This window comes from Cornus florida, unplaced genomic scaffold (assembly GCF_030987335.1).
Source record: "Cornus florida cultivar Cherokee Brave unplaced genomic scaffold, ASM3098733v1 CherokeeBrave_3.0.0_Hap2_Chr01, whole genome shotgun sequence".
Lineage (NCBI taxonomy): Eukaryota > Viridiplantae > Streptophyta > Magnoliopsida > Cornales > Cornaceae > Cornus > Cornus florida.
Window position 1 is genome coordinate 106,257,147 of NW_026775571.1, and position 26,376 is coordinate 106,283,522.

Consider the following 26,376-nt stretch of genomic DNA (forward strand, 5'->3'; position numbering starts at 1 on the left):
TTCAACTACCCAATTTATTGTTTTTCAGTGATCCGATCCTGGATTGAAAATGTGCAATTAAACACAGTTTTTAAGATGCCTTGCAATCTCAACCAATGATATACTTTGACTAGTATTTATATTTGAGATTTACATTTACAAAAGTTAGCTAGGCTTTTGTTATCATAACTAATATTATCTCAATTTCACCCTATTGAGAATATACTATGTTATCAGATGTTAAATCTTTCATATCAAATATACTAATTAGTATATCATTAAATTTTTTTTTTTTAAAGGTATATAATGACTTATACATCATATTTATGTTATTGTCTTGGTACCACCTTTAGTCCACTCAAGGACTTATATGCACACTTTACTTTTCAACTAGAACAAATAACTCAGCTCTTCCGCTGAAAAAAGAACTCTTCTAGTTTTTCCATAATATTTTACTCATAGGAAACAACATGCATTATTGTTATAATACTATAAATGATTTTTGGTTCTATCCAAAATTTCTTAGGATTAAGAACCCTACATTTATAAGTATTTCTTATATGGTGAGGTAACTTATAGCAAATTTCATTTATGGACATTATCCCCCCACAACTTTGGAAATTTTATATATGATATATTTCTTATGGTTTTCCAAACCTTAAAATACCATATATTAAATATTTCACCTCATCTACCTTTCCAAGGTTCTATATTCGCTTCTCAACAAGCATGTATAATAGTCTCTAGTGCATAAATATTCACTTTATCTCTAACTTGTTCTTATAATATATCACTAACGTTACTGTGAGTTAATGCTAGAGATATTAATTACAATGGACTTTAATTCATATTTGCTTCTACATCTCTTATATTTATGAATTGAGTTATTCATGTTTAGGTTCATGTTAAGTCAATTATATTAACATGTCATAACCTTTCATGTGTCACACATCACATACCAAGGGCTTTGCAAAGGCGATATTTTATTAATCACAATAATGAAACTACCTTACAAAATACAAGGGACATACCAAGGACATACATCTATGTGGACCTCTCAAATGTACACTATAAGGAGGAACAAAAGTAGGCCAACGCAATAAAGACCCGAAGCCTAGAAAATTATCACGTTTGATGTACCACCACTACTAAATAGTCATAATATCCCAAATGCCAAGATAGTTACCAGCGAGAGAATGAAAATGAAACTTGTACAAAATATTAACAAAACTGCAATTTTCACCATCTCCAAGAAACTTGGAATAAGCACTGAACCTCAAAATTAAATTTGCAAAGCTGAAGGAAAAAAAAAAAAAAAAAAAAACTTACAAGAGAAAGCCACGTCAACAGCCAGGACCTAGCATAGGACCATGTCTCTACTGGATTTTTATATTTTCATTTTATATTTTAAATTTTTTTGAATTTGTGAAGATAGTACTACTAAAATTATAATTCGTCCCTACTGAATTTTTTTTTTTTTTGTATTTTATACTTCAAATTTTTGAGAATTTTTAAAGATACCCTAACTAATATTACAATTCGCCCACTGATTTATTTATTTAAATTTTTTATTTTTAAAAAATTTATGAAGAAAACTCCCACTATATAAATTTGACCCCACAAACTAAAAGATCACCACCCTCACAAAATTTTTTGAATCCGTCACTGAACATCAACAAAACCAGAGTAAACGAAACTCCCAATTTTATAATCATAGCCAGAAGTACAAAATCAGATCTGCAAAGGAGAAAATAAAAAATAAATAAATATCGTTAAGGTTAATGTTAAAACATCCACAATATCACTTGGTTTTTCTATCACTTAATACTGATAACCATAGCCAGCAGACAAAGGCCCACAATTGATCACCTTAGCCAGAAGTCGAACCACAAAATCAGATTTGCAAAGCAGAAAAAAGTTTACGTTGAGGTGAAAGTTAACACATCCACAATATCACTTAGTTTTTCTTGAAATGAACTTCCAACAATTTCGGTATGTCTTCAAACAAGATCTTTAATCTCTCAGTCACACTTTCTCTTTGGACTTCCCGGTTCTGCAAAATGCAAAGCATCATAAAAAATACGAACTTGAAAATTATTCTACATGTTTGTCACTAATACCGTCCATGAAGTGCACATGAAAAAAAAAAAAAAAAAAAAAACATGTTTCTACAAAATAAATATTTTTAAAATCAACAGCAATACAAAACAACATACAAGGGCATCCATGCCCCTAAAATCCATTTACAGGTTTCCTTTCTAAAGCGATTTTATATTTCCATTAATGCACCAAAACACTCTCCATGATTTTTACCGTCGATTAGGGCCATGTATCTCACACCAAGGTGCACATATTAATAGTGAGTTTGCAACGAGCTCGGCCCATTTCTAGGCATGTTATGTAAATTTCAAAACAGAATAGTGAAATCACTCCAGGGCATTTGATCTGGTTGCAAATTGCTAATTTAAACAATCCATGTTTTAGATAGAATTTTAGGTGTTTGATAGCACTAAATGAGTTTCCATCACTTGTTCCAATAATCTGAAAAAAAAAAAAAAAATGGAAATATTATAATAGAAATACTTTAAAACGTCAATCATGGCAAGGAAAGGATGGCTACTAGCAGTTCAATATGTGTGTGTGTGCACACACACACACATTAGTACTTTAAGCATTGATGTCAGGATATATAAGAGCTCTTTCATACGTCATTAGAAAAGGATGTGTATTCCCAGATAATCAATAGATAAAGAAATGATAAACACCCAAAAAGCAAATCACGAGGAGGAGAGTTGGGTGCCAACAATAACCCCTTTGTTCAAAATCCCAGGAACAATAATCTAACAGGAGTACTATTATTTACATAAACCAATAAAATTTGTTGCAATCCATTGTCAAAATAAACCAACACTCGTTCATTGAAGTGAAAAAAGAAAAATGAAGAATAATCACTGCATTTTTTACCACAAACAATATGCTCTCTTTAGTTGTTGGCTTTCTTTTTTGCTCATTCATCCCCGAGAAGTAAACAGAGGGTTTAAAGGGGAGCACAAAAAAAAAAAAAAAACGAAAAAAAACAACAATGTAATAGCTAAAACCCAATATGTTTTTTTGCAAAGTTAAAAACCTAAAACTAATTTCTCAATCCATATGCACAAAATCGTTTATACACAAAACACAAGATGTTACCTAGAAGCAAGCACAAATCAACATTATAATGTCATACAGTCGAATAGAATGCTAAGAATGAAATAGCACACAATAACACTAAACTCACATATAGGGTGTGAAATTGAATCATGTCAGATATATAGAAATGATTAGGCACAGTTAAGTTGTTGGCTTTGCTCAATCATTTGAAAATAGATAAATTAACCCAAAACAACTTACTCTTTTCCAATACTACTCATGCCATTTAGCTTTTTATCTTGCAAGGAATAAACCTATACTAAATGAACAAAATTTAAACGTGTGAAGAAATTACTGAAAATTGACTTAAATATTTACAAGCATTTTCATTCACATCTTACCAAATAGAAACACGAAGAAAAAACAAAAGGACCTTGCATTCACAACTTATCCTAGCATAAAATCATAATAATATAACAGAAAGTAGAAGAATTTGAAGTGAAAATAACTCAAGTTCATAATGACTAACTGGCAAAGAAAGCATGCAAAATCTGAATAAAATAATATATCAGTATAGATTTAAAAGTAAGAACAACCCTTAAAATTGTCACAACTATAACCCTAATAGGAGACCACCCAAGAAGTGAAATGGGTTTCTCTCAACTTCCTCTTTCTCTCTCTCTCTCATCTCTACACTATGAAAAGATGACCATGAAAAATTTAGATTTCTAAACAAACAAATACCTATGAAAAATTCACAACAAATACAAAGAAAAATTAGAATATAGCAGTGGAGAGTCAAGAAGAATACACAATCTGCATAATTTCGGATTGAAAAAGAAGAAAAGGAAAAATCAAAATAATACACAATCTCATTGGCTAGTAACATCAACAAAATAATAATAATAATTAAAAAAAAAATCAACATACATAATATAAAAAATAAAAATAAAAACTGAACAAAGAGTGAAAAAGAAAGAGAGATAGAGTCAGAGAAAGAAATAGCTACCAATAGTCTGGTTCAATGGTCGACGGAGACTCCGATCCGAGCGGGGTTAAGCTGTGAGGAGCGGCGAGCAAGGACAATCATGTATAGGGTTTGACAAAATTTAGTAGGTTGTTGCGTCCAAAGTAAATGACCTGAAGATGTCTAGTTGGTTTACTATTTGCCCCAATATTTATGAAATTAAAAATATAAATAGTTTATGTCATCACTCATACAAAATTTTAATTTGAACTAAAATCATGTTCAGCAAAATATAAAATCATTGTTTGTAAGATGCTCATCAACCTCATTGTTTGCTGCTCATCAACCTCATTGTTTTCTGGACAACCATTTTCTGAAAAGAATCGAAAGATATTGTAATGAAGTAATGTTTGGTTCTCTGGCTAGCTAATGACTGCTGCAGGTAATTTGTGGACCTAAACCCATCATAATCAAAACCACAATTTTGAACTGAAGTACTTAATGACTGCTGCGTGTTTAAAGTATCCAGGCACCATGGGAGCAGTAGTCTACATCCTCACTAACAGTAAAACCCACAATAATGATTAAAGTTACATGGAAGATACTAAAAATACACTTAATGATCAACTAATTGAACACAATAAAAGTTGACTACTGAGTTACCACTTAATTCCAAGCCAAAACATATGTCATCGTGTTTGGAACTTGGAACCAAGAACGAATCATTCCCACACAATACTTTAGTTGCACTAGTTCTTACTGTTGTTGCCTGCTTATGCTTATATGGACTTAATTGGTATCTATGTCAAAAAGCAAGAGTGATTTTCTGACGTCAGATTTGCTCGACCACAAAACTCAGGATATTAAAACATAGTTGTCATGGTAAATCAACATCCAGTAATGGTATTTGTTAGACGATGTGCATTGAGTGCACGGGTGCAATGGTAGAAAAGCTAAACCAGTTGGCTGAATTAGATTAAAAAAAAAAAGAAAAGAATATACATTTTATAAAATGCTGATAATGTTCTTTTTTTGCAATCAATTTGCATCATATAATCCAAGATTGTTCTTTAGACACCAAAAGAGATATGAATACACATCATGGATTGTTATGATGTTATAATTGATTTTGGAATTTTAAGACATACATCTGTTAAGGACACTTTCACCATCTGTGTAATCAAGCCAGGTTTACACCATTAGTCTATGATGTTTGTGTTACTTCCTAAATCTTCGATGAACAAACTTTAATATTCCTCTAAACCCCGACTTTCATTCTCAGGGACATAATGTGATGAACTGATTATTATATGGATGATATAGAAACAATCATCAGGACTCAAACCAGGTTTCTTTATGCATCATTCAGAGACTGTCCTTGGGCACATCTCATACAATAGCTTTATTGTTCAGACATGTATCCAACACGATTACTCAAGCCAAGCAACTAGGCTAAATGTGGTTCTGCCCAAAGAAAATGAGATTCTGCCCAAAAAAAATTATTAGATTGAGAGTTTTCGCCTTTTCTGTTTCAGGTTTCGTATCATTACACTTTGCACATTTTTGAAACTATTTCAGTGTTTTTAATTTGCAGTTCACCGGTAAAGAAAAAATGCATATTTTGACGTGGAATTTGGGTAACACTATACATGTCTACAAATAGTTATTTGGGTTGTTGATTATTAATTGGGAAATATATAAAGAATCGTTTTTTTTCTTCCGAAAAGTTAAATTATGGGATAAAACTGTACAAGGTTACATGGACTATCCAGCTAGTTAGTATAATGGTCCAACTTGGCCAAAAGCCCATCACAACAAAATCTACTTAGGTCACGACAGCGAAATAGCAGAAAGAGAGATGAATGGCGGCTAATTGGAGGAGTTGTGGCAATCGGATGCTGTATTCCCACCAGTCCATGCAGAAAATACGGTGTAATTGTTCTAACCCGGCGAGTTTTCACAACTCCAGTACCAGTGGTGGTAGTGGTTTGCTCCTTGGAGGCGGATGCTTCAAAAAAGCTGCGATGTTTTTGCTGATCCGGCGTTGTTCTTCTTCTTCTCTACCTGTAAGTCCTCGATCACTGTCTTCATCACCATTGCTCATGGTACCTCCCTGTGTTAATGTTGTCGATCACCACAATTCGGAGTCCAGCAACAAGAACAATGAGGAGTATTTTCATTTCTTCAGCCTTTCGGAGCAGAGTCAATTTAGGGTTCGAAGGACTCTCAGTGTACCATGGCAGAGGGAGCTTCTTATGCCGAATGGCGCATTTTGTGTGGGCTCTTCTCATGGCTGGCTGGCCTTTAACCACCCTCACAATTGTCATCCTTATCTCTATAATCCATTAATAGACTCTCCTCATTTCCCCTACATTCCCCTCCCTTCCGTCGAAACCATCCCCTCCGTTCGCGGCTTTCGCTCCCTCAAATCCGATCACTCCTCCCCTTCCCCTTCTCTCATCACACAGTTCATCAACTTAATACACGCAGACTGCAATTCCGAGGTGTACACATACGAGGAAAAGATGTCCTCGGAACGCGCCTGTTGTTACTTCATACAAAGGCTTGTTATGTCATCAGCCCCAACGGTCCCCTGTTATTCTTCATCACTATCAAAACCACAAATTGACGGGAACTGCACTATAATGGCCATCCACGGCGGAGGTGATGAAATTGGCTTCTGCAAACCAGGGGACGAGAGGTGGACTATGTTGGACGTTTCGGGCCCAATGTATGCTGACATTATATATTGCAGCAAGGACCAGCGATTTTTTGCCCTCAGATTCGATTTTAGCATAGAAGCTTGGGACCTCAGAGACCCTTCTCGTCCCCAAAAGCAATTTTTTCATAGGCCTTAAGGAATCTTATATTTGGGGTGAGAAAATTTATTTAGTTGAATCCTGTGGGGATATTTTGCTGCTTTGCAGGTTTATAGCTCGAAGTCGAAGATTGGAAGTAGAGAATAAGATTAATGATGATGAATGGGAAAATTATTTCATTCACGATGATGATGCTTATTGGACTATGGGATTTGATGTTCATAAGTTTGATTCCGATAACAATAAGTGGGAAAACGTGGAATGCTTAGGTGATCGGGCTATGTTTGTGGGTTATAATAATTCCTTTTCTCTCTCAACTCGTGATTATCCGGAGCTGGTGGAGAATTCTATCTATTTTGCAGACGATTACTTAAAAGGATTTAACAACGCATATGGTGGCCATGACAATGGCGTCTTTAGCCTTGTAGATAACCGCATAAAACCCTATTATCCAAGTAGGGTGAAGGTCATTGACCCGCAGCCAGTTTGGGTTGCCCCCAACACAGACAGCTAGCTAGCTCCTTTTGGAGGTTTCCCTTTCATCTAGGTAAGTTTGTTGTTTCTCTTTCATTATGGTTGGCAGGAGCAAGGCTTTGATGTTTAAAGCACTTGATCTTGATTATACATGCAATTGATCTTGATTATATATGCAATTGCCTAATATGGTAGATTTTGGTGCTTAGAAAGGTGTTTTTGCTTATAATTCTCATTGGCTAGTGTTTATTAGTGTATGTTTGGTCACCATTTAATGTGGGCACATTGTTAAAATTCATGCATTATTGGTAAGGAGATATGATTAATGAGCTTTGTTCATCATGATTTCAGTTTGTCACTGTATTGTTCGAGTGTATTGAAGATTTAACTCGATAAGTTGCTACATATTGTTTGTTTCATTTATTTGTATTATAGTTTGGAACTCCTGAGTAGGAATTTAAGCAGAATATATAGATTCCAATTTTTTTTCTTTTTTCTTTTTTGGTATTATAAAAAATCCCTAATTTGACCTTTGACAACAATATTATTGCTATTATAAAAAATCTCCTCACTCGCAGGAAGCCCCCATTACCCATAACCAAGCTTCTAGCCCTCCAAAGCAGCAGCAAATAAGAAACTTCAACACTTTATTATATAGTTCTCCAGGGCACCAGATTGATCGACTCAATGAACAATTGCAATGGAAAGATGAAAATTTAGGCAAGGCATTGGACATGTACAGAGAAAGGAACAAGATAATCTCTGATTTAAGGGAAGAACAACAAGGCTATATGGACACCATCTCAAAGTTGCAATCAGAACTTGCTGAGCTTAGGAGGCAGCTCCACCACCAACGGCAACCGGCAACCTCCACCCCAATCCTCGATGATCTGACAAACAAGGTGGACCCAGGTTTGTGTTCAAATTTGAATTCGAATTCGAATGGAGTGGTCACATTACCACTACAAGCTCATCCACAGTCAACACTATCCAATGCACTAACCTTACCACATACCCCACATACCATCCCAATTGAGGAGGTAAGCCCATCACCTACTTTACAGCCTATGTTGGCCTTATAACCAAACTCTCCAAGCATACACACCAACCCTATACCTATACCTACATTAGCCCATCACACCACTGACCCTCAACCTGCTAAACCCCATTCCACCTCCCCCAAAACCATTAACCATCAAATAAATCCCTGGTCGGAAATGGTCATAAACAGGAATGACAAAATGAAGTTTGAGTTCCTTCCTCCACCTTCAACATCTGGCATCATTGAACTACCAAAGGAAGTGTTGGAAGAATGTCAACAATTCTAGAATGATGCTCACTTGGTAGGTGTATCTATCCATAAAAAGGTCCCCTTCAAAGTCATTCATGCTGCAGCAACCAAGTTATGGAGCAAACATGGTCTCATTGTAACAATACAAGGAGAGGGAAATTCCTATTTTTTCATATTCCATTCAACAACTGAAGCTGAAAAGGTACTATCACTTGGGCCATGGACAATTGCTGGCCATCCTTTCTCCTTGTTGAAACGGAGCCAATTGAATCAACCCCATCTCACTCACATGGGCTGCGTCCCTTCATAGGTCAAATTTCACAATATTCCCCCAAATTACTGGACAGCCAAAGGTCTCAGCTACATCTCTAGTTCAGTGGGAGAGCCCTTCATGCTGATGAAGCCACAGAGAATAGAACCAAGCTCAAATATGCAAGAATATGCATTAACCTTGATTTATCCAAACCATTGCAAAATGAAGTCCAGCTCAAGATGGAGGATGGCAGTACTGAAAGAATCAGAATTGAGTACCAGTGGCTCCCTAAATTCTGCACTAAATGCAAGCAGCTTAACCACTCTGAAAACCAATGCCCTCTTAGCTTCATCAAACCTCTCCACCATAAGACCAATTACAATACTATCACAAAAAATCAAAATCCCAGCACCTCACAGCAAGACCACACTCCAGCAAACAATCCCCCGACCACAGAATGGATCACAGTTAGAAAGAACAGGAGAAATCCACCAGTAATCATCCATGAATCCCCATTACAACCCCACACAAGCCCTTCAGCAAATTATTTCTCTACCCTACAATTCTTACCCCAAGAAGCCAGCACACCAATACACTCCAAGTCAGCATCCTCATCCACCTCTTCAGCAGGCACATTGGTGCAGAACACATACCCAAGCTCAACCATGTCACCTCCCTCACACTCACCCCCCCACTCACCTCTATGTTCCAAGAAGCTAAACTTCTCAAACATATCTCCACCTCCATCCATGACTCACCATAAGCACACCTCCACAGTATCTCCACCTCCTCCATTTACCTTCCCTCAATGCAAAAAACAAGGAAAAACTCAGCAACCACCTATTATGCAAACACCCTCTTCAAAATCCACAAGTGAGAAGTTAACAGTTAGATCACTGAAGAAAGAAGCAAGAAGGAAATCCTGTAGCAACACAAATTTGATGTCTATTGGTTCTGCTCTAGGCCACAGGCATCCTGAAGGTTCTCCCTCCCCCTCTTCCTTATGTTAAGTCTCCTTACTTGGAATATTAGAGGGCTGAATCAGCCCTCTAAGCAGTCAGAGATCAAAAAGCTCATCTCTGACAAAAATCTTGATTTGCTTTGTATTGTAGAGACTAAGGTCTCACAAATGAACATTGAATCTATTCACACATTCTTGGCTCCTTCATGACTAATTGTACATAACTACAATTTCTCTCAACTGGGTAGAATTTGGGTTCTATGGAAACCCAATGTTTTACAGCTCAATGTGACAGATATCAATAAGCAAGCAATTCACTGCAATATATCTAGCATAGGGCAAAACATTTATTTCTTCTCCTCTTTCATTTATGCAGCCAACACAGCAACAGAAAGACAACAACTTTGGGAAAATATCACCTTTCATGCAGGCAACCTGGCTCAATCCCCATGGCTTCTAATGGGAGATTTCAATGTCATCCCTAATACTAATGAGAAGCATGGTGGAAACATGAGATGGTGCCCAGCCATGATGGATTTCAAAGAATGCCTGCAAAAAGCTGAACTTGAAGACCTTAAATTTAATGGAATCTTGTACACCTGGTGTAACAAGAGCTTGGGAGCAGCCTGCATTGCCAAAAAACTAGATCGAGCCTTGGTCAATCAAAAGTGGATCAACTCCTTCCTAGTATCTGAGTGTTGCTTCTTGGCTCCAGGGATCTCAGACCACAGTCCCATCTTGGTTTCCTTGAATTTCAACATCCCAAAAAGGAACATCCCATTCAGGTTTTTCAATGCCTGGAGCAATCATCCCCTTTTCCTACCCTCAGTTCAGCAAGTGTGGCAAACTTACATCAGAGGCACAGTAATGTTCCAATGTGTCTAGAAACTCAAATTGCTGAAACAAGCCCTCAAAAATAACTGCAAAAAGGAATTCACATATATTGGCTTGAAGCTACATGCAGTCAAATTGGAGCTTGATGCCTGCCAAACTGACGTTGACATAGATCCAAGTAATGAAGACCTCAGACATATGGAGAAAATTTTAACAAGTGAATATCTAAGGCTGGCCAAGCACCAAGAAGACATGATGAGGCAGAAATCAAGAATGACTTGGCTAAAGTTGGGTGACAGCAACACCTCCTACTTCCATAAATCCCTCTCCTCCAGAAATAACAGAAAGAAAATTGTATCTCTCACCACTAAGAATGGTCAGGTCCTAACAGATTGTGAAGCCATTTAATCTGAAGTTGTAAATCACTTCAAGAACTTGTTTGGTTGCTCTCCCCCTACTACTCATTCCATCTCTAATCTGCATCCCTTCTTTACCAAATTGGTTCTTGACCACCTACACAGTATTTTGGATGGCATTCCTTCTAATAGTGAAATTCAGCTATGTATGTTCAGGCTCAGCAAGGACAAAGCCCCAGGCCCTGATGGTTACAATGCTGCATTTTTCCAAAGAGCTTGGGGTATTGTGGGGAACTCTGTTACCAAGGCAATTGCTGAATTCTTCAGGAATGGCAAAATGTTGTCTGAAGCAAACAATACCTACATTGCTTTGGTTCCAAAATACAAAAATCCAACTTCCATACATGACTACAGACCAATATCTTGCTGCAACTCCATCTATAAATGTATATCCAAAATTCTGGCATCCAGGTTGCAGCTCTCTCTACCATACATTATTGATATGACACAATCAGCCTTTATAAATGGGAGGAAGATCACGGATCCCATTCTTCTAGCTCATGAGCTATTAAGGGGGTACCACATTGAGTCCTCCACTGCCAAATGTGCTATCAAGATAGATCTAAAGAAAGCTTTTGATTCAGTCAAATGGGATTTTATCCTAAGCTGTCTCAAGCTTCTTAACTTCCCAACCAAGTTCATCTCACTATTACAGGCTTGCTTCACTTCACCCTCTTTCACTATTGCCCTCAATAGAGAATTCCAAGGGTTTTTCAAAGGTAGGAGAGGATTGAGACAAGGTGATCCCATCTCCCCCTTCCTATTTGTTATTGTCATGGACACTCTATCATCCATCATTAATGAATATGTAAGGAGAGCGCACACATTCAAATTCCATTGGAAATGTGGTGCATTGAAGATCACTTACTTCTCTTATGCTGATGACCTCTTCCTGTTTTGTCATGGAGACATCACCTCAGTATCAGTGTTGAAATCTGCCCTTGATCACTTCTGTTGTATGTTAGGATTGGACATCAATCTATCCAAGAGCAACGTTTACTTCTCTGGAACTGATCCCCACACTGAAGCTGCAATCACAGCCATGCTAGGAATTGGGATTGGATCTCTTCCAGTCCAATACTTAGGTGTTCCACTCATATCCACCAAGCTCAAATCAAGCTATTGCAGCATACTTATTGAAAATATCACAAACAGGATTTCACATTGGTCTTCAAGGTCACTCTCCTATGCAAGCAGACTCCAACTTATCAAGGCTGTATTGGTCTCAACACAAGTATACTGGGCAAGCATCTTTATCCTACCCAAAGCTGTAATCAATGAGCTCAACAAAATATTCAGGTCTTTCCTCTGGTCAGGTACTGAAATGAAATCCACAGGAGCAAAACTTACTTGGAGTAAAGTTTGTTTACCTAAGAAGGAAGGGGGTCTTGGCATTCCAAACTTGGAAATTTCAAACAAAGCTGGCATCCTAAGGTATATTTGGGATCTTCACTCAAACAACCATGACAGAATTTGGATCACTTGGTGTAGGGTTCACCTCATCAAGTCAAGAAACTTTTGGACAATCAACTTCCCTCACCCTTGCTCTTGGAGTTGGAGGAAGATTTTACAGCATAGGCACATTGGTAGACAGCTTTTCAAGCACAGGATTGGCAATGGCTCAGGGACCTCATTTTGGTTTGATAACTAGTCCTCAGGTGGACCTCTCTGCAATCGTTTTCCACTAACAAGTCTTACTGATGCAGGGTTCAATGAATCAACTACAGTCGACACCTTCATACAAAACTCATCTTGGTCATTTCCTACAAGTCTTACATCTGCCATTCCTGAGTTATTACTTCAGCCTTCGCTATGTTCTTCAAGAAGTGATAGCAAGATATGGCTAGCCTCCTGTAATACCCCTACTATTAAAAGGATAGTCTCGGTATTTATTTATTTGTTTTAATTGTATTTTTAATTATTTAATTAATTATTTGACTAATTGCTTATGTATTTAATTGAATTAGGTATTATTTGATTATTTGATTATGTGTCTATGTATTATTTGTATTTGTCTATGTGTTAATTGTTTAATTAGATTATGTGCTTAAATGGTGTTTTGATTAATTGTAAATTAAATGTTTTCTTTTCTTTTATTATTTTATTTTATTTTTCTTTTATGGTTATGATTAGTAATAATGGGCCAACCAATTGGGTCCCATGGATTACTTGGATAAGAGGTTGGATGTGTATGGATTATTACCCATGGATAATGTATGTATATATATAGATATATATTATATACATATATAAAAAGGAAAGTAATTTATTAATTATTTTTATGGTAACTTGGGTAGTAATATTTAATCTGATGTATATGTTTTATATTTAAATAATAAAAATACACATAGATTTGATACGTGTTATGTTTTAAGTTACTTTATAATATTATGGTAACTTAAGTATTATTGGATAATCTATTAATAAATAATGAAATGTGTATAATTTATTTATTTAATAAACATATATATAAATTATATACGTAACAAATTTTACTTACCTTTTTAATATATATAAAAGGGAAAGTAATTTATTAATTACTTTTATGGTAACTTGGGTAGTAATATTTAATCTGATGTATATGTTTTATATTTAAATAATAAAAATATACATAGATTTGATACGTGTTACATTTTAAGTTACTTTATAATATTATGGTAACTTAAGTATTATTGGATAATCCATTAATAAATAATGGGATGTGTATAATTTATTTATTTAATAAAGATATACATAAATTATATACGTAACATATTTTACTTACCTTTTTAATATTTTATTTTTTTTTAAGTTGACTTGGATTGGGAAAAGGGTTAGGGTTATTTTATTTAGCCTATAAATATATAGCTACAGGTTGTAAAAGGGGGTTAGAAATATTCACGTGATATATTCTAGAGAGAGAGAGTTAGAGAAGGAAGGAAGGAAGAGAAAAACTCTGTAGAGAGAAGATCAAGGAAGAAGAAGTTTAACTTTCGATCCGAAAGTTTAAGGCAAGTTCGTCTTCTATCTCTTTCCCTTTGATTCGTATTTCTATGCATGCCTAGGAAATTCCAGGATTTATTAAACACATAAAATTAAATAATTATGCACGTTTAATTGGATTAGAACATAGGTTTTATGAAATTGGTTCATATCTGCTCTTGTGTTATGAATTGATAAATGCATGATTTTGATTTGATTTCTGGTGTGAATTTTTATATGTTTACATTATGTATTTTTTCATATCTATACAATGATGGAACGTAGAAACATGCCTAGGATTCCTGAACATTAAATAGGAACTAGGTTTGGGTTTAAATAAATTTAAATAGACTCAATCATAATGATGCTTGCTATTCGAATGTTTTAAACAAACGAATAAATTTAATCTTTTAATATGTTTAAGCAATTGAGATTAAATGTGTAGGATGAATTGGATACGGAGAATGCTTATTTAACGGTATAATAAAATATCATCATGTCTAAGATTCAGTTTGTGTAGGACATATGATATAGGAAGTTTAAAGAAATAATAAGTCATTCCTATTATGTGATAACTTGATATCATATTTATCATAGTTATTTATAGAATGTTTGATGTATTTTCTTAATTGTTACATCAATTGTTGAATTGTGTGGTTTAATGCATCGGTATGGGACAGTGGCATTCTAGGGATGAATTAACTTATTAGTTAAGTCCTACCTATTTTATATAAGGAAATGGATTAACTAAAATGTTAAGTCCTACTTATATTTAAGTCAGGTCAGCTGAACAAGTTGAATGACTTATGGATGATTAATTTATTATATAAGGGAATGGATTAACTAAAATGTTAAGTCCTACTTATATTCAAGTCAGGTCAGCTGAACAAGTTGAATGACTTATGGAGGATTAATTTATACTGGATAGGATGGTTACTAGATTTTATATATATAAGTATGGTGCCATGATATGAGCTTAAGTCTCAGGATCAATGGTTAGGGCGCGTATATCGCCAGGGATGTGTAACTAGATATAGTGTAGTTGTGTACCCTGGTAGGTCTAGGTACTCATGCCTACTTTATGTGCGTTTTGCATGTTGCCTACTACTCAGGTTGAGATAACCCTATAGTCTAGTGAGGTTCCTTTAGTGTGTGTATATATATATACAGACTACTAGTTACTGTTGGATTGACTAGGATGTATACGTATATCGGATCTCTGCTTGGACTGTAGTAGAGTAGAACTTGTTTGTGGGCCTGACCCACCATTATTTTTCAGGTGTTCGTCAGGAGTAAAGGTTGTTCGTGCTGAGCGGGTATCAGTCTACTTCATTCTTCCGATGTTACATAGGAGTTCCTTTATGATTCAGTTTCCTGATTTAGGCAGTTATTACTGTCATTTGTTTATCTTGGATTTTCTAGGGGTCCACACAGTATGGATTCCCGAGTTGTATTTTGGAGGATCGGTTGTATCAGAAGAGTTTATTAATTAATGGAAATATATTCTGAGGTTTATTATTAGATTATCATTTTAGTTTCTTGTCAGCATTTTATTTATTCTTCTTTATTCTTTTGTACTCTGTGTTCGTTTATTGCCGATTCGTTTTTGATATCCTCGGGTGTTCGGGCGTGGGCCTAGCCAACCCGCATTCGGAAATTCGGGGGTATCACACCTCTGCAAATGGCAAGTTCAGTTTTAAGCACACAGCATTGTTCATCACAGAGCACTCGCAAGTAGTCCATTGGCACAACCTAGTTTGGGTTTCTCCTACAATCCCTAGGATGAAATTCAATCTATGGTTAGCTGTGCAATTCAGGTTACCTACCCTTGATAGCAGATCAATGTCCAACCACATCAACCTTTGTGCTCTATGTCAATTACAATCGGAATCACACCAGCATTTATTCCTCACATGTTGTTTTGTGTCTCCTATCTGATGATTCATCAAAATCAGGTGTAACTTCTTCACTGCTATCACTAACTGGGAAGATCTTATTCAATTGATGTCTACGCAATGGAAACAGAACTCCCCAGCAAATCTTCATCGCAAATTATGTTTCTCTTCCATGGTTTATTACACTTGGGAGGAAAAAAATGAAAGAATTTTCAGAGGGAAGAGATCATCTCAAAGAATGGTGCTCGCTCGAATCACAGCAACTATCACTACAACACTCAAATTGGGATTCTTGCAAGACTGTGCCACGTTGAGGAAGATCCTCTCAGATTGGAATCTTTCCCCGGCTTGCTGTCGTCCTCCTCCGAGGCCGCCGGATTGAAAATTTCTCCGATCATCGTCTTCGCTAGGGCTACTCATCGGATTGTTCCTTGATACCCCCAATTAATGGCCAAACAAGCCGTTAATTTCGGTTATTAGGTTGAAACTGGGCCTTCCCTTGTTGGGCCAATTTTTGGCTTTTGTATTTCTCCTTTGGTTGAGTCAGCAGGCCCACTATTGTAATTATTTTTACTTTCTTAATAAATTTGCTTTATTTTCCCAAAAAAAAAAAAAAAAAAGAACAAGCTTGTGTTTTTCTTTCCCATGATGTTTGCCTTTTTTTACTCCCAACCAAGTAGTTTGAAGTTTGGCAAGTGGACAAATATTTCTTTTTTCTAAGATGGACAATTCCAATGTACTGTAAGCAATGATGAGGAGTAGTTTCGAAATTTTCATTTGTAGAATTAGCCAAAAGTTTAAAATCATTAAAAAGTCAGTATTTTAAACATGGTGAAGTTGGTTCTTTTTCTGAAGGATCTGGTCTTTTAGATCGGGCTTCCTAAATATTACACAAGTTCAATATGCTTTTTGTTCAATTCGAGGATTAGTATCCTGAAAAGTTTAAAATTAGCCAAAAGTTTAAAATCATTAAAAAGTCAGTATTTTAAACATTGTGAAGTTGGTTCTTTTTCTGAAGGATCTGGTCTTTTAGATCGGGCTTCCTAAATATTACACAAGTTCAATATGCTTTTTGTTCAATTCGAGGATTAATATCCTGATTGTACAGAAGTACTTGCTCTAGTCCAATTCTGTAAAAATAGTGTCTGAAGAGTAATGCTACGAACAAAAATGTGTTTTTTTGTGCAACTCCAATGGGCAGCCTGACAAGTACTCTTGTCACTATCAAGGTTATGAAAATGGCGATTATGGGTCGTAGAATCACACGATTCTACGATCCCACCCACACAATCGATCGAAATCACATAAAAATTGCAAACAGTGTTTGAATCGCCCCAGAATCGGTTGAATCTGGTCTTGAATCACAAAATCGTAGGATTCTAGCGACTTAGCCCAATTCTGACTTATTCCTTTGCTGGGCTAAATTTCTGGCCCGTTCACGGTTGGGCTTCTTAAAAAACAAAGGCCGACGGCCCAAAACAGCAATATAGCATTTCAACTTAAATCCGAAGCCTTAATTTTCTGCATCATGACACTACCCGTCTCTTCTACCCTTCTATTGTCTCAGACACATCGCGACACAAGTCCCACAACCTGTAGCTTCTCCTCTTCTCTCGAGTCACGACATCTTTGGCTCCTCGACAAGTCATCTCTTCTCCACAAGTTGGCTTCTGTTTGACATCGCTGGCTCCTCGACAGACTGCAATCGTCATGGAAGCTTCAATTAGGCACTCAAACTCATTTGCTGGCTCTTCGACCTCAATTTGGTTGACAGTTTGACACTCTCCTCGACATAGTTGACAGACTTCTCATATCACTCAAACTTAAAAGTTGTGTGTGTGTGTTTTTTTTTTTGTTTCTGAAATTTGTTCATTTTTGATTGAAATTTGTTCCTTCATTTTTTTGTTCAAAATTTTTTTTTGGGTTCTTATTATATTATGTTCTTTCTTTATTTTGTTCAAATTTTTTTTTTTTTGGGTTCTGAAGGGCCTGTTATCCGCCCAGATTAACTCCCTTAAATCAAACCAAACTTCTGTATTGCAATGTTTTGCTTGAAATTACGAATCAATCAAGTCTGTGCACTCCTTTATTAGAACACATCTTGCTTCTGGTCTGTGTTCTTTTTTCGGTACTTTTATACATTTTTTTTTTTTTTTGGGTGTGTTTTAGATATTATTGCTTAAGAAGTTAGTTTGAACTGTTTTTTTATTAGTTGGTACAATCTTGCGATTCTCAATCTGATTCTACGATTCCGATTCTACAGAGTCCAAAACGATTCTGGGTAGAATCCTGATTTTAACAACCTTGATCACTATTACATAATAATATAATCTCTCTCCTCCTAGGGTAGATTTTGGTGCTAACTGATTTGTGCTTGAAAAGGTGTTTTGCTTATAATTCTCATTGGTTGGTCTTTATTAGTGTATGCTTGGTTGCCATTAATGTATGCATATGGTTATGAATTCATGGTTGGCAAGGATATGATTATATGAGCATTGATCTTTTTTTATTTCAGTTTGTTACTATCTTGAAGATGAAACTTGATAAGCTACTATATATTGGGCATCTTACTTGTTTTATTTGATCTGTATTATAGTTTTGAAGTTGCTAAGTATGGCATCTTACTTGTTTCAGTTGATCTGTATTATAGTTATAGTTTGGAGTTGCTGAGTAGGGCATCTTGCAGTTTGCATTCTATTTGTCATGGTTTCATGTTGGTTGTAAGTCGCTCCCTAGGTAGGCCTGGTATGTAGCACTTTCCTTCTTGGAAAGTGATAAACATTTGTGATACTTAATGTTGAATAAATAAGGTGAACAAGTAACTAACGTTGTAATTTCCTACGTCGCCTAGGTGAGAGGTTTGATGACACACTTATATATGTGTGGATGCATGTTGGGGAGAATATATTCGGTGTGCCCGGTTTACCGTGCACCAGGCCATTAGAGCTGTCCATACCCGCGCATGTTGTACACAAACGGCTCTGATGTGCCCGGTGCACACCGAATACGTTCTCCATGTTGGTAGAAGTTTTGATGCCACACTTATATGTGTGGATGCATGTTAATTGTGAAGATACATTTTGAGAAAAATCATAACATGGAGAGTGTACAAAACGGATAATATCTATACCGTTGTCAGGTCATGACAAACATGATGGTGAGCCCTTGAATCTAAAATGACATTGCTCCATGATTCGAGATACCACTGAAAATTATTTTGTGATGTCTGCTCTGTCTTCTTTCCAGAAGCTCTAGATGCTTGCTTTGGCTTTTCTAGGTCATTTGTAAATGCCTGATATTTTTTTCTTGTGTCATCAGCTGTCCCCTGTTGTTCTTCATCATCATCAAAATCAGAACTTGATGGGAATTACTATGGACATCCGCAGCAGATCAGATGATATTGCCTTCTGCAAACCTAGCGATAGGTGCACTGTCTTTCACGGTTCGCTCTGACATGACGTAATGCTAACATCTTATAGGTCAGCAGGGATTAGCCCAGAAGGGCGTCGTTATATGCTTACGCATTTTGAAAACCAGGGCCACTCGACAATTTGCTTTCGACAACCGTCTTGGAAAGTAGTAGGATGTAAATGGGTGTGGGTCTGTTAAGCGCTACAAGATTAAAACTCACAAATAGGCTTATTAACATTATTCAAATAAATAAAAGAAAGTATTTAGTTATGATTTAGTGTAAAAATAAAATATGTTTTCTTAAGAACTCTTTTTAGTTAATTAATTATAAGATAATCATAGATTTATATTTATTTTAACCTGGGACAAGACTCCATTAACAAGTGCAACCATCTACCTTTACACACAATTTGGTTTATCTTTTTTTGGTTTCTTTCCTTGTCAACAAGAAGTTAAGGTAACAAAGGGCTAAACAACACAAATCACGCTTTAAAAGAACAACACAAGTCATATTAATATGCCTACATATATATATATGTATATATATATATATATATATTAGTTCACACATGAAATTTTATCACCCGCAATCAAAAATCTTAATCCAATTCCTTCCATGGGTTAGATTTGACCAATATACTTGTAGTTGTGATTCATGTCCCGACCGTATATACTTGTAGTTGTGATTCATCTTAACTGCAATTTATAACTAAGAAGTACAACCAGGGAGAGTACCATATATAAAAATCAGAAATCCAGTAAACTAAGATCCTCACAAAATATCCAAGCCTAGCTAATTAAGAATAATTCATACTCCCAACTTTTGTACCAAAAAGTGCTACTTTTCAAACTAACTAAACCACTAACTAATTTAAATCCCATTCTCATATATAAAAATCACAAATCCAGCAAACTAAGATCCACACAAAATAACAAAGCCTAGCTAATTAAGAATAATTCATACTCCCTACTTTTGCACCAAAAAGTGCTACTTTTCAAACTAATTAAACCGCTAACTAATTTAAATCCCATTCTCATATATAAAAATCACAAATCCAGCAAACTAAGATACACACAAAATAACAAAGCCTGGCTAATTAAGACTAATTCATACTCCCAACTTTTGTAACCAAAAGTGCTACTTTTCAAACTAATTAAACCGCTAACTAATTTAAATCCCATTCTCATATATAAAAATCACAAATCCAGCAAACTAAGATCCTCATAAAAGATCAAAACCTAGCTAATTAAGACTAATTCATACTCCCAACTTTTGTACCAAATAGTGCTACTTTTCAAACTAATTAAACCACTAACTAATTTAAATCCCATTCTCATATATAAAAATCACAAATCCAGCAAACTAAGATCCTCATAAAAGTTCAAAACCTAGCTAATTAAGACTAATTCATACTCCCTACTTTTGTACCAAATAGTGCTACTTTTCAAACTAATAGCTAATTAAGACTAATTCATACTCCCAACTTTTGTACCAAATAGTGCTACTTTTCAAACTAATTAAACCACTAACAAATTTAAATCCCATTCTCATATATAAAAATCACAAATCCAGCAAACTAAGATCCTCACAAAATATCAAAACCTAGCTAATTAAGACTAATTCATACTCCCAATTTTTGTACCAAAAAGTGCTACTTTTCAAACTAATTAAACCACTAACTAATTTAAATCCCATTTTAACTCAAAGTTCCTAAGTGTATTCAAACTCAATTAAACTAATAATATTTAATTATAATTTTCCATTTCTGTAATTGTTAAACAATATCTCATCATTTATATCAATTATAAATATAAAAATCTTTTGGATGGACCCAATTGCGAACCCATAAAATCAGACACAGAGAGTACCAAATGGCCAAAACCCGACTCAAAACTCACAACAGGTTAACCACACTCTCCTCCCAGCACTTGTCTCATGAGTGGGCTTCGTCATAAGGCCCATGGCTCACCCTTCTGGATTTTGATTCTCACCCATTGTCTCCAAGGCTTTATCCAACGATAAAAAAACGTGTCACATCATCATTGGTGTAATCACCATGTTATGGTTTCATAACTGACTTAATCTAAACAAGATGGTGATGTGATTTTTTTTTTTTTTACCCATTGGATGAATGCTTGGGGATACATGGAGAGGAAAACTATTGGAGAGGATCCATTCCCATCTTTCTTCCTCAAACTTCCTTTGTGTTCATGAAATACAGACCCAGCAAGAATAGTTCACGACCAGACAAATAGAACCTCTATAATCAAACCACATTCCACCCCAAAGCACACAAAAATCTCAGGGCTCCAAATCTAGATCATAAAACATATTATACGTTCATTCGTTGTGTTAATTTATAACAAAATAAGATGAAACTTTCGGCCCTTTTCAACCTCAAAATCAGACCATAGAAACCCTCTCTAATCATACCAAAAACAAGGTGTTATTGCTCTTAGATCATTAAAACATCTATACATTCAAAGAATTCAACTAACCTGTGTAATAAACTTGGCCCCAAATTCATGTCCCGACCGTCAGAAATCCTTAACACTTTTAAGCCTATAAATATGTATATATTACATTACATATATATCTACGACATGTTCTTGAATGAACCAAGGTTAGTTTTAAAGTTTAGGGTCCATCATATACCCAAAAACGCACGAGCACATAAGTATATCAATTCTTGTGTGTGTGTTCTTAATCTTCCAAATTTTAATATAAGTCCCATGTTTCCAATTCAACATATCCCAAACAAATATATTCAAATCAATTCCATTATAGCATTACCAATAACCCAAGAATTATTACAGAATTCAAATGTAAATTTATTAAAAGTATACCAGAAACATGCCATTTATTGTAAAAATTAATAATTAGAATACTACTTAGCTGATTGTTTTGCTAATTTACTTGACCACCTCTTGTTCTCTTCCTCAAAAACAATAACCCTAGATTTTGAAGACATCCCTATATATATTGTTCTCATATAAGCATCCTATTCAGATTAGGATTATATTTCATTTCTATTATTTCTTAATTTACTAAATTATTCTTTTATAACTTCACACTTTAATTAGTTAGTAATTTGTGTTATAAATTTAGTGGTCATTACAAAGTATGCAAAATATAGAGTATATAATTTAAAGTATAAGAAAATAAAAACAATGATGCATATAAATTTCTGGACTACCATACCATAAATTTGCTAGAATACATTAGCATAACCTGTTTAACAGAGGCGGGCTCCATTTTTCTTCATTGCTGAGGTGGCACAATCCAGATAGAAGGCAGTTGAATCTTCAAGTCATAATCATAAATTGGAGTGATGGTGTTATCTTCCAAGTTGAAGATACCCAAATCGTGAAAGTCTTCGGGGAGTATGCCAGGATTAGTGAAGTAAATACAATTCATGGCCAACCCGGGAAAATCAGAGGCAGAGACAGAGACAGAGTCGTTAAGGCCGACAAATAGTGCCCTGTTGCCCAGACTTGGCAAGAGTAGCCACTCCTTGTTAACAAAGTCTAGCTTATACACATCAAATAGAATGGTCTTTATCTGTTTACCATCCTTATAGTACCTAACAACCATCAACAACTCACCGGAAGACTCCACTAGATAATGATCGGGATCCCAAACACGTCTGAGCAGGCTTTGGTGTTCGTCCATTGTGGGGTGTACCCAAGGAGGCAAATGAGAAATAATGCTAGTATTCTTTGGAGAGGCAGGGTTACTGAGATCCCAAGCTTCTATTATTTCATCACCGTGGGAGAAGGCATAAAAAGTTTGTTCCTTGCTGAAATAGATGACATCATTGTATCCTGTTGCTGCTCCATTTAAGGCAGTCCATGAAGTATCCCCAATTTTGCAGAAGGCGAGTTTGTATTGCTTGTAACCTTGGATGGCCATAACAGTGCAATCACAAGAACAAGTACTCTCCTCATTATTATTATTATTACTATTATTATTGGTGTTTTCAATATGAAGATGATGATTGGAAGGGAATGGGGACGGGGACGGGGCTGAGGATAAAACAATCTTCTTAAAGAAAACCTCCTCCTTATTCAGATCTTGAGATGATATGGGCGAGTAGTTATTCCACAACATAAACTCGGTAACAATATCATTATAATTTATGGATGAAGAAGAATAAGATGGTGAGTGCATAGCGGAATTGTGGCGTGATGATGAGATGAAAGAAGGGAGGGTTTGGATAGGAGGGAGGGGGAGGTAAGGGAGATAAGAGTGAATGGAAGGGTTGAAAAAATAGAGAGAGGAATTGCGAGAGTGGATAAAGGCGAGCCAGCCACGAGACGAACCGAAGCAGATGGCCTCGTCGGGGGAAAGTAATTCCCTTTGCCATGGAAGCATAAGATTCGTCTTCATCTTCACCACTTTCTTCTCCCTAAGGCTAAAGAACCGGTAGTAATCCCTCTCGCCGTCCTTCGCCTCAAGCTTGTACCTTCCGCTGTCGCCTTCAGCAACCAACCCACATCCAGCCGGTAGCATGAGCCACGGTGCCGATTGAAGAGGGAGGGGTCCTCGTGCCTCCTCTTCAACTACTACTACTACATCTGTTGTTGCTTTAGCACAAGAAGAAAAAAAATGAGGTTGGATTGACGAGAAGGTCGCACCTTTTTTCAACGCTCCGACCGATCTGCCTCCAAGACGAAGAAAATACTCTGATGATCGGACGGGAGAGAGAAAACCACCACCCTTACCACTACCACCACCACCGCATGTGGAGTGGTAAAATCTGGCCGCCGAATTGGAACAATTGCCCCATGTTTTAAGCATAGACAGGCGGCAATGCAGCAACCGATCACCAAAACCCTTCCAATTAGACATCTCTCTCTTCTCCAAGACGGCGATTTCAATTTTTCGTCACTGTCTAGTTTTAAGCATAACATTTGTTACGAGGGAAAAGAAAGGAAAGGAGATGAAAGGAAAGTTATATATTCTTATCGTGTTAATTAATGAAAAAAAAAAAAGAATAATAGAGGAAAAAAGAAAGGAAATCATTTTAATTAATTTACCAATATACCTTTTAAATTTTAAAAAACAAATTTATAGATTAAGCATGCAATTTCTGAGCATGACATCCACTGCCAAACATGTTTTTAACCATTTCAAAGTTTGAACCAATTTTTGTAACCCATAATACCAAATAAAGAAGCTTAACAAAAATATATGGTATTACATTGTTTGTGGGGATAATACTTGGTAATTAACACTTTATTTATATTGAGTGATATATTGTTGATGATGTTACAAAATAAATATATGATCTAACTTTCACAACAATAACTGAAGTACCATCTACCCAACAAAAGTAAGAAAGAGTAAGTTAGGATGCTTTGAAAAATGATAAACTCGATGAGAAGAATGGTACCATAAATGCTAATTAGGATAATGTACTTGATGCATTTTTTTTTTTTTTTTTTAATGAATATTGCCCACCTTGTTTCCAGCCCGTCAATAATGCACTGAAAGAGCAGTTGCCGAAAGGTATTGAAAGGATTAGAAATTCTCATTGATTTAAGGATAAATTTGGTATTAACGAAATAACATTAGCGTCTCTATATATATTTTTTTTTCCTTTGGTTCCCTTCCACTCTTGAGGGTATAGCAAATGTTACTATTTAAGTTTTACTCTCTCCCTCCAAAATCCTCCATTCCTATTCCTTTCCTTTCACTCTCTTATACCAAACATAATTTTTTATTTCCCTTCATTATCTTTCTTTTCTTTTCCTCCCATTTCTATTCTACCAAACTAGGCCTAAATATTCCTTTAAAAAAATAATAATAATAAAAAAATTGCACTATTAAAATAAATCACTTCTTCTATATCTAATTAGAGTTATTTTCTCAAAATTAAAACATCTATTCTACATGGGACACTAAGAATTACCTATTTAAACTAAATTACCTCTCTAATTAATTAAAATTTAACAACCCTTCATTTTCAATTTTTATATGCACTTCTTCTTCTTCTTCTTCTTTCTTTTTTTTTTTAACCATTTTAATTTTTTTCAATATTTAAATCATTTATACATGTAAGACATTTTTCTTATCTCCATACACTTTATATATATTTTTAAAAATATAAAATATTCTTTATTAAACTAAATCACTTCTTCAATGTCCAATTAGAGTCATTTTTTCAAAATTCAAATACCTTTAGGGATAGTAACAATTAGCTATTTAAACAAAATCATCACTGTAATTAGTTAAAATTTAACAACCCTTCATTTTCAGTTTATTATATGCACTATATTTTATTTTATTTTTTTTAAATCATTTTCAATATTTAACTTGTTTATGTGTTAAAGAGTTGCAAACTACTTGCTCATTCTATCAAGATGAATTTTATATCAATTAAATTGCTAATTTTTCACAAACTATTTTATTAGTTTAACACAAATTCTATCTAGGATTAACAACATCAATTTCTTTCTCATTCTATGTCAGGGAAGAAGGTTTCGTAAAATCCCATACATTACTCTTTCAACAACCTTTCTTATCTACATGGACTTATGCCAATGTTGGTAGGTTTGTGAACTCCATTTAAAGTCTTTAATATTAATTTTAAAATTTCAAATCTAATAACAAAAAAGTGTTGCAATTGTAGCTTACAACATAATATATAAATTATTTTTGATGATTTAAAAGAGAGAAGAAAAAGAATAGTGGACAATTAACAATCTCATTTATTTTGAACAAATTTTTTAATTTATTTTTCACATATTTTGGTTTCCATTTATTAAATGAATTTAAATAAATATATATATATATATATATATATATATATATATATATATATGTTTATTTATTTATTTAGGGTTGGGAGTAGGCAGTGAGGAATAATTGAAATATCGAAGGAGAAGGAGAAGAGAGATCAGATGGCTAATTGGAGGAGTTTTGGCGATCGCATGCTGCATAGCCGCCGCTCTATGCTTAAAACATGGTCCTATTGTTCTAA

General features: G+C 35.2%; 2 protein-coding genes across 3 annotated transcripts; one reads left to right on the forward strand and one right to left on the reverse strand.

The window, feature by feature from the left end:
* Positions 1 to 1,434: 1,434 nt before the first annotated feature.
* LOC132312101 (putative F-box protein At4g17565) lies at positions 1,435 to 23,556 on the reverse strand. 2 transcript variants are annotated; one of them, XM_059810364.1, is made up of 2 exons: positions 22,623 to 23,556; positions 1,435 to 2,032 (listed from the first exon to the last, which is right to left on the reverse strand). In XM_059810364.1, the coding sequence occupies exon 1, from the start codon at positions 23,499 to 23,501 to the stop codon at positions 22,653 to 22,655; it is 849 nt and encodes a 282-aa protein (XP_059666347.1). In that variant the 5' UTR covers positions 23,502 to 23,556; the 3' UTR covers positions 1,435 to 2,032; positions 22,623 to 22,652. The 2 variants fall into 2 exon arrangements, with proteins under 2 accessions (XP_059666347.1, XP_059666338.1); XM_059810355.1 differs by lacking the exon at positions 1,435 to 2,032 and adding an exon at positions 3,543 to 4,248.
* Positions 9,662 to 11,115, forward strand: LOC132279750 (uncharacterized). Its single transcript, XM_059781789.1, has 4 exons — positions 9,662 to 9,893; positions 10,250 to 10,475; positions 10,589 to 10,658; positions 10,759 to 11,115. Exons 1-4 carry the CDS (start codon positions 9,662 to 9,664, stop codon positions 11,113 to 11,115), a joined length of 885 nt encoding a protein of 294 aa, XP_059637772.1.
* Positions 23,557 to 26,376: the final 2,820 nt, after the last annotated feature.

Excerpts from the sequence above, each read along its gene's own strand:
- LOC132279750 (XM_059781789.1), top strand. The coding sequence starts at position 9,662 with ATGACTCACCATAAGCACACCTCCACAGTATCTCCACCTCCTCCATTT. Across the intron at positions 9,894-10,249 it reads AGGCCACAGGCATCCTGAAG|CCAACACAGCAACAGAAAGA; the intron begins GTTCTCCCTCCC and ends TCATTTATGCAG. Across the intron at positions 10,476-10,588 it reads AATGGAATCTTGTACACCTG|GGATCTCAGACCACAGTCCC; the intron begins GTGTAACAAGAG and ends TCTTGGCTCCAG.
- LOC132312101 (XM_059810364.1), bottom strand. The coding sequence starts at position 23,501 with ATGTTGTGGAATAACTACTCGCCCATATCATCTCAAGATCTGAATAAG.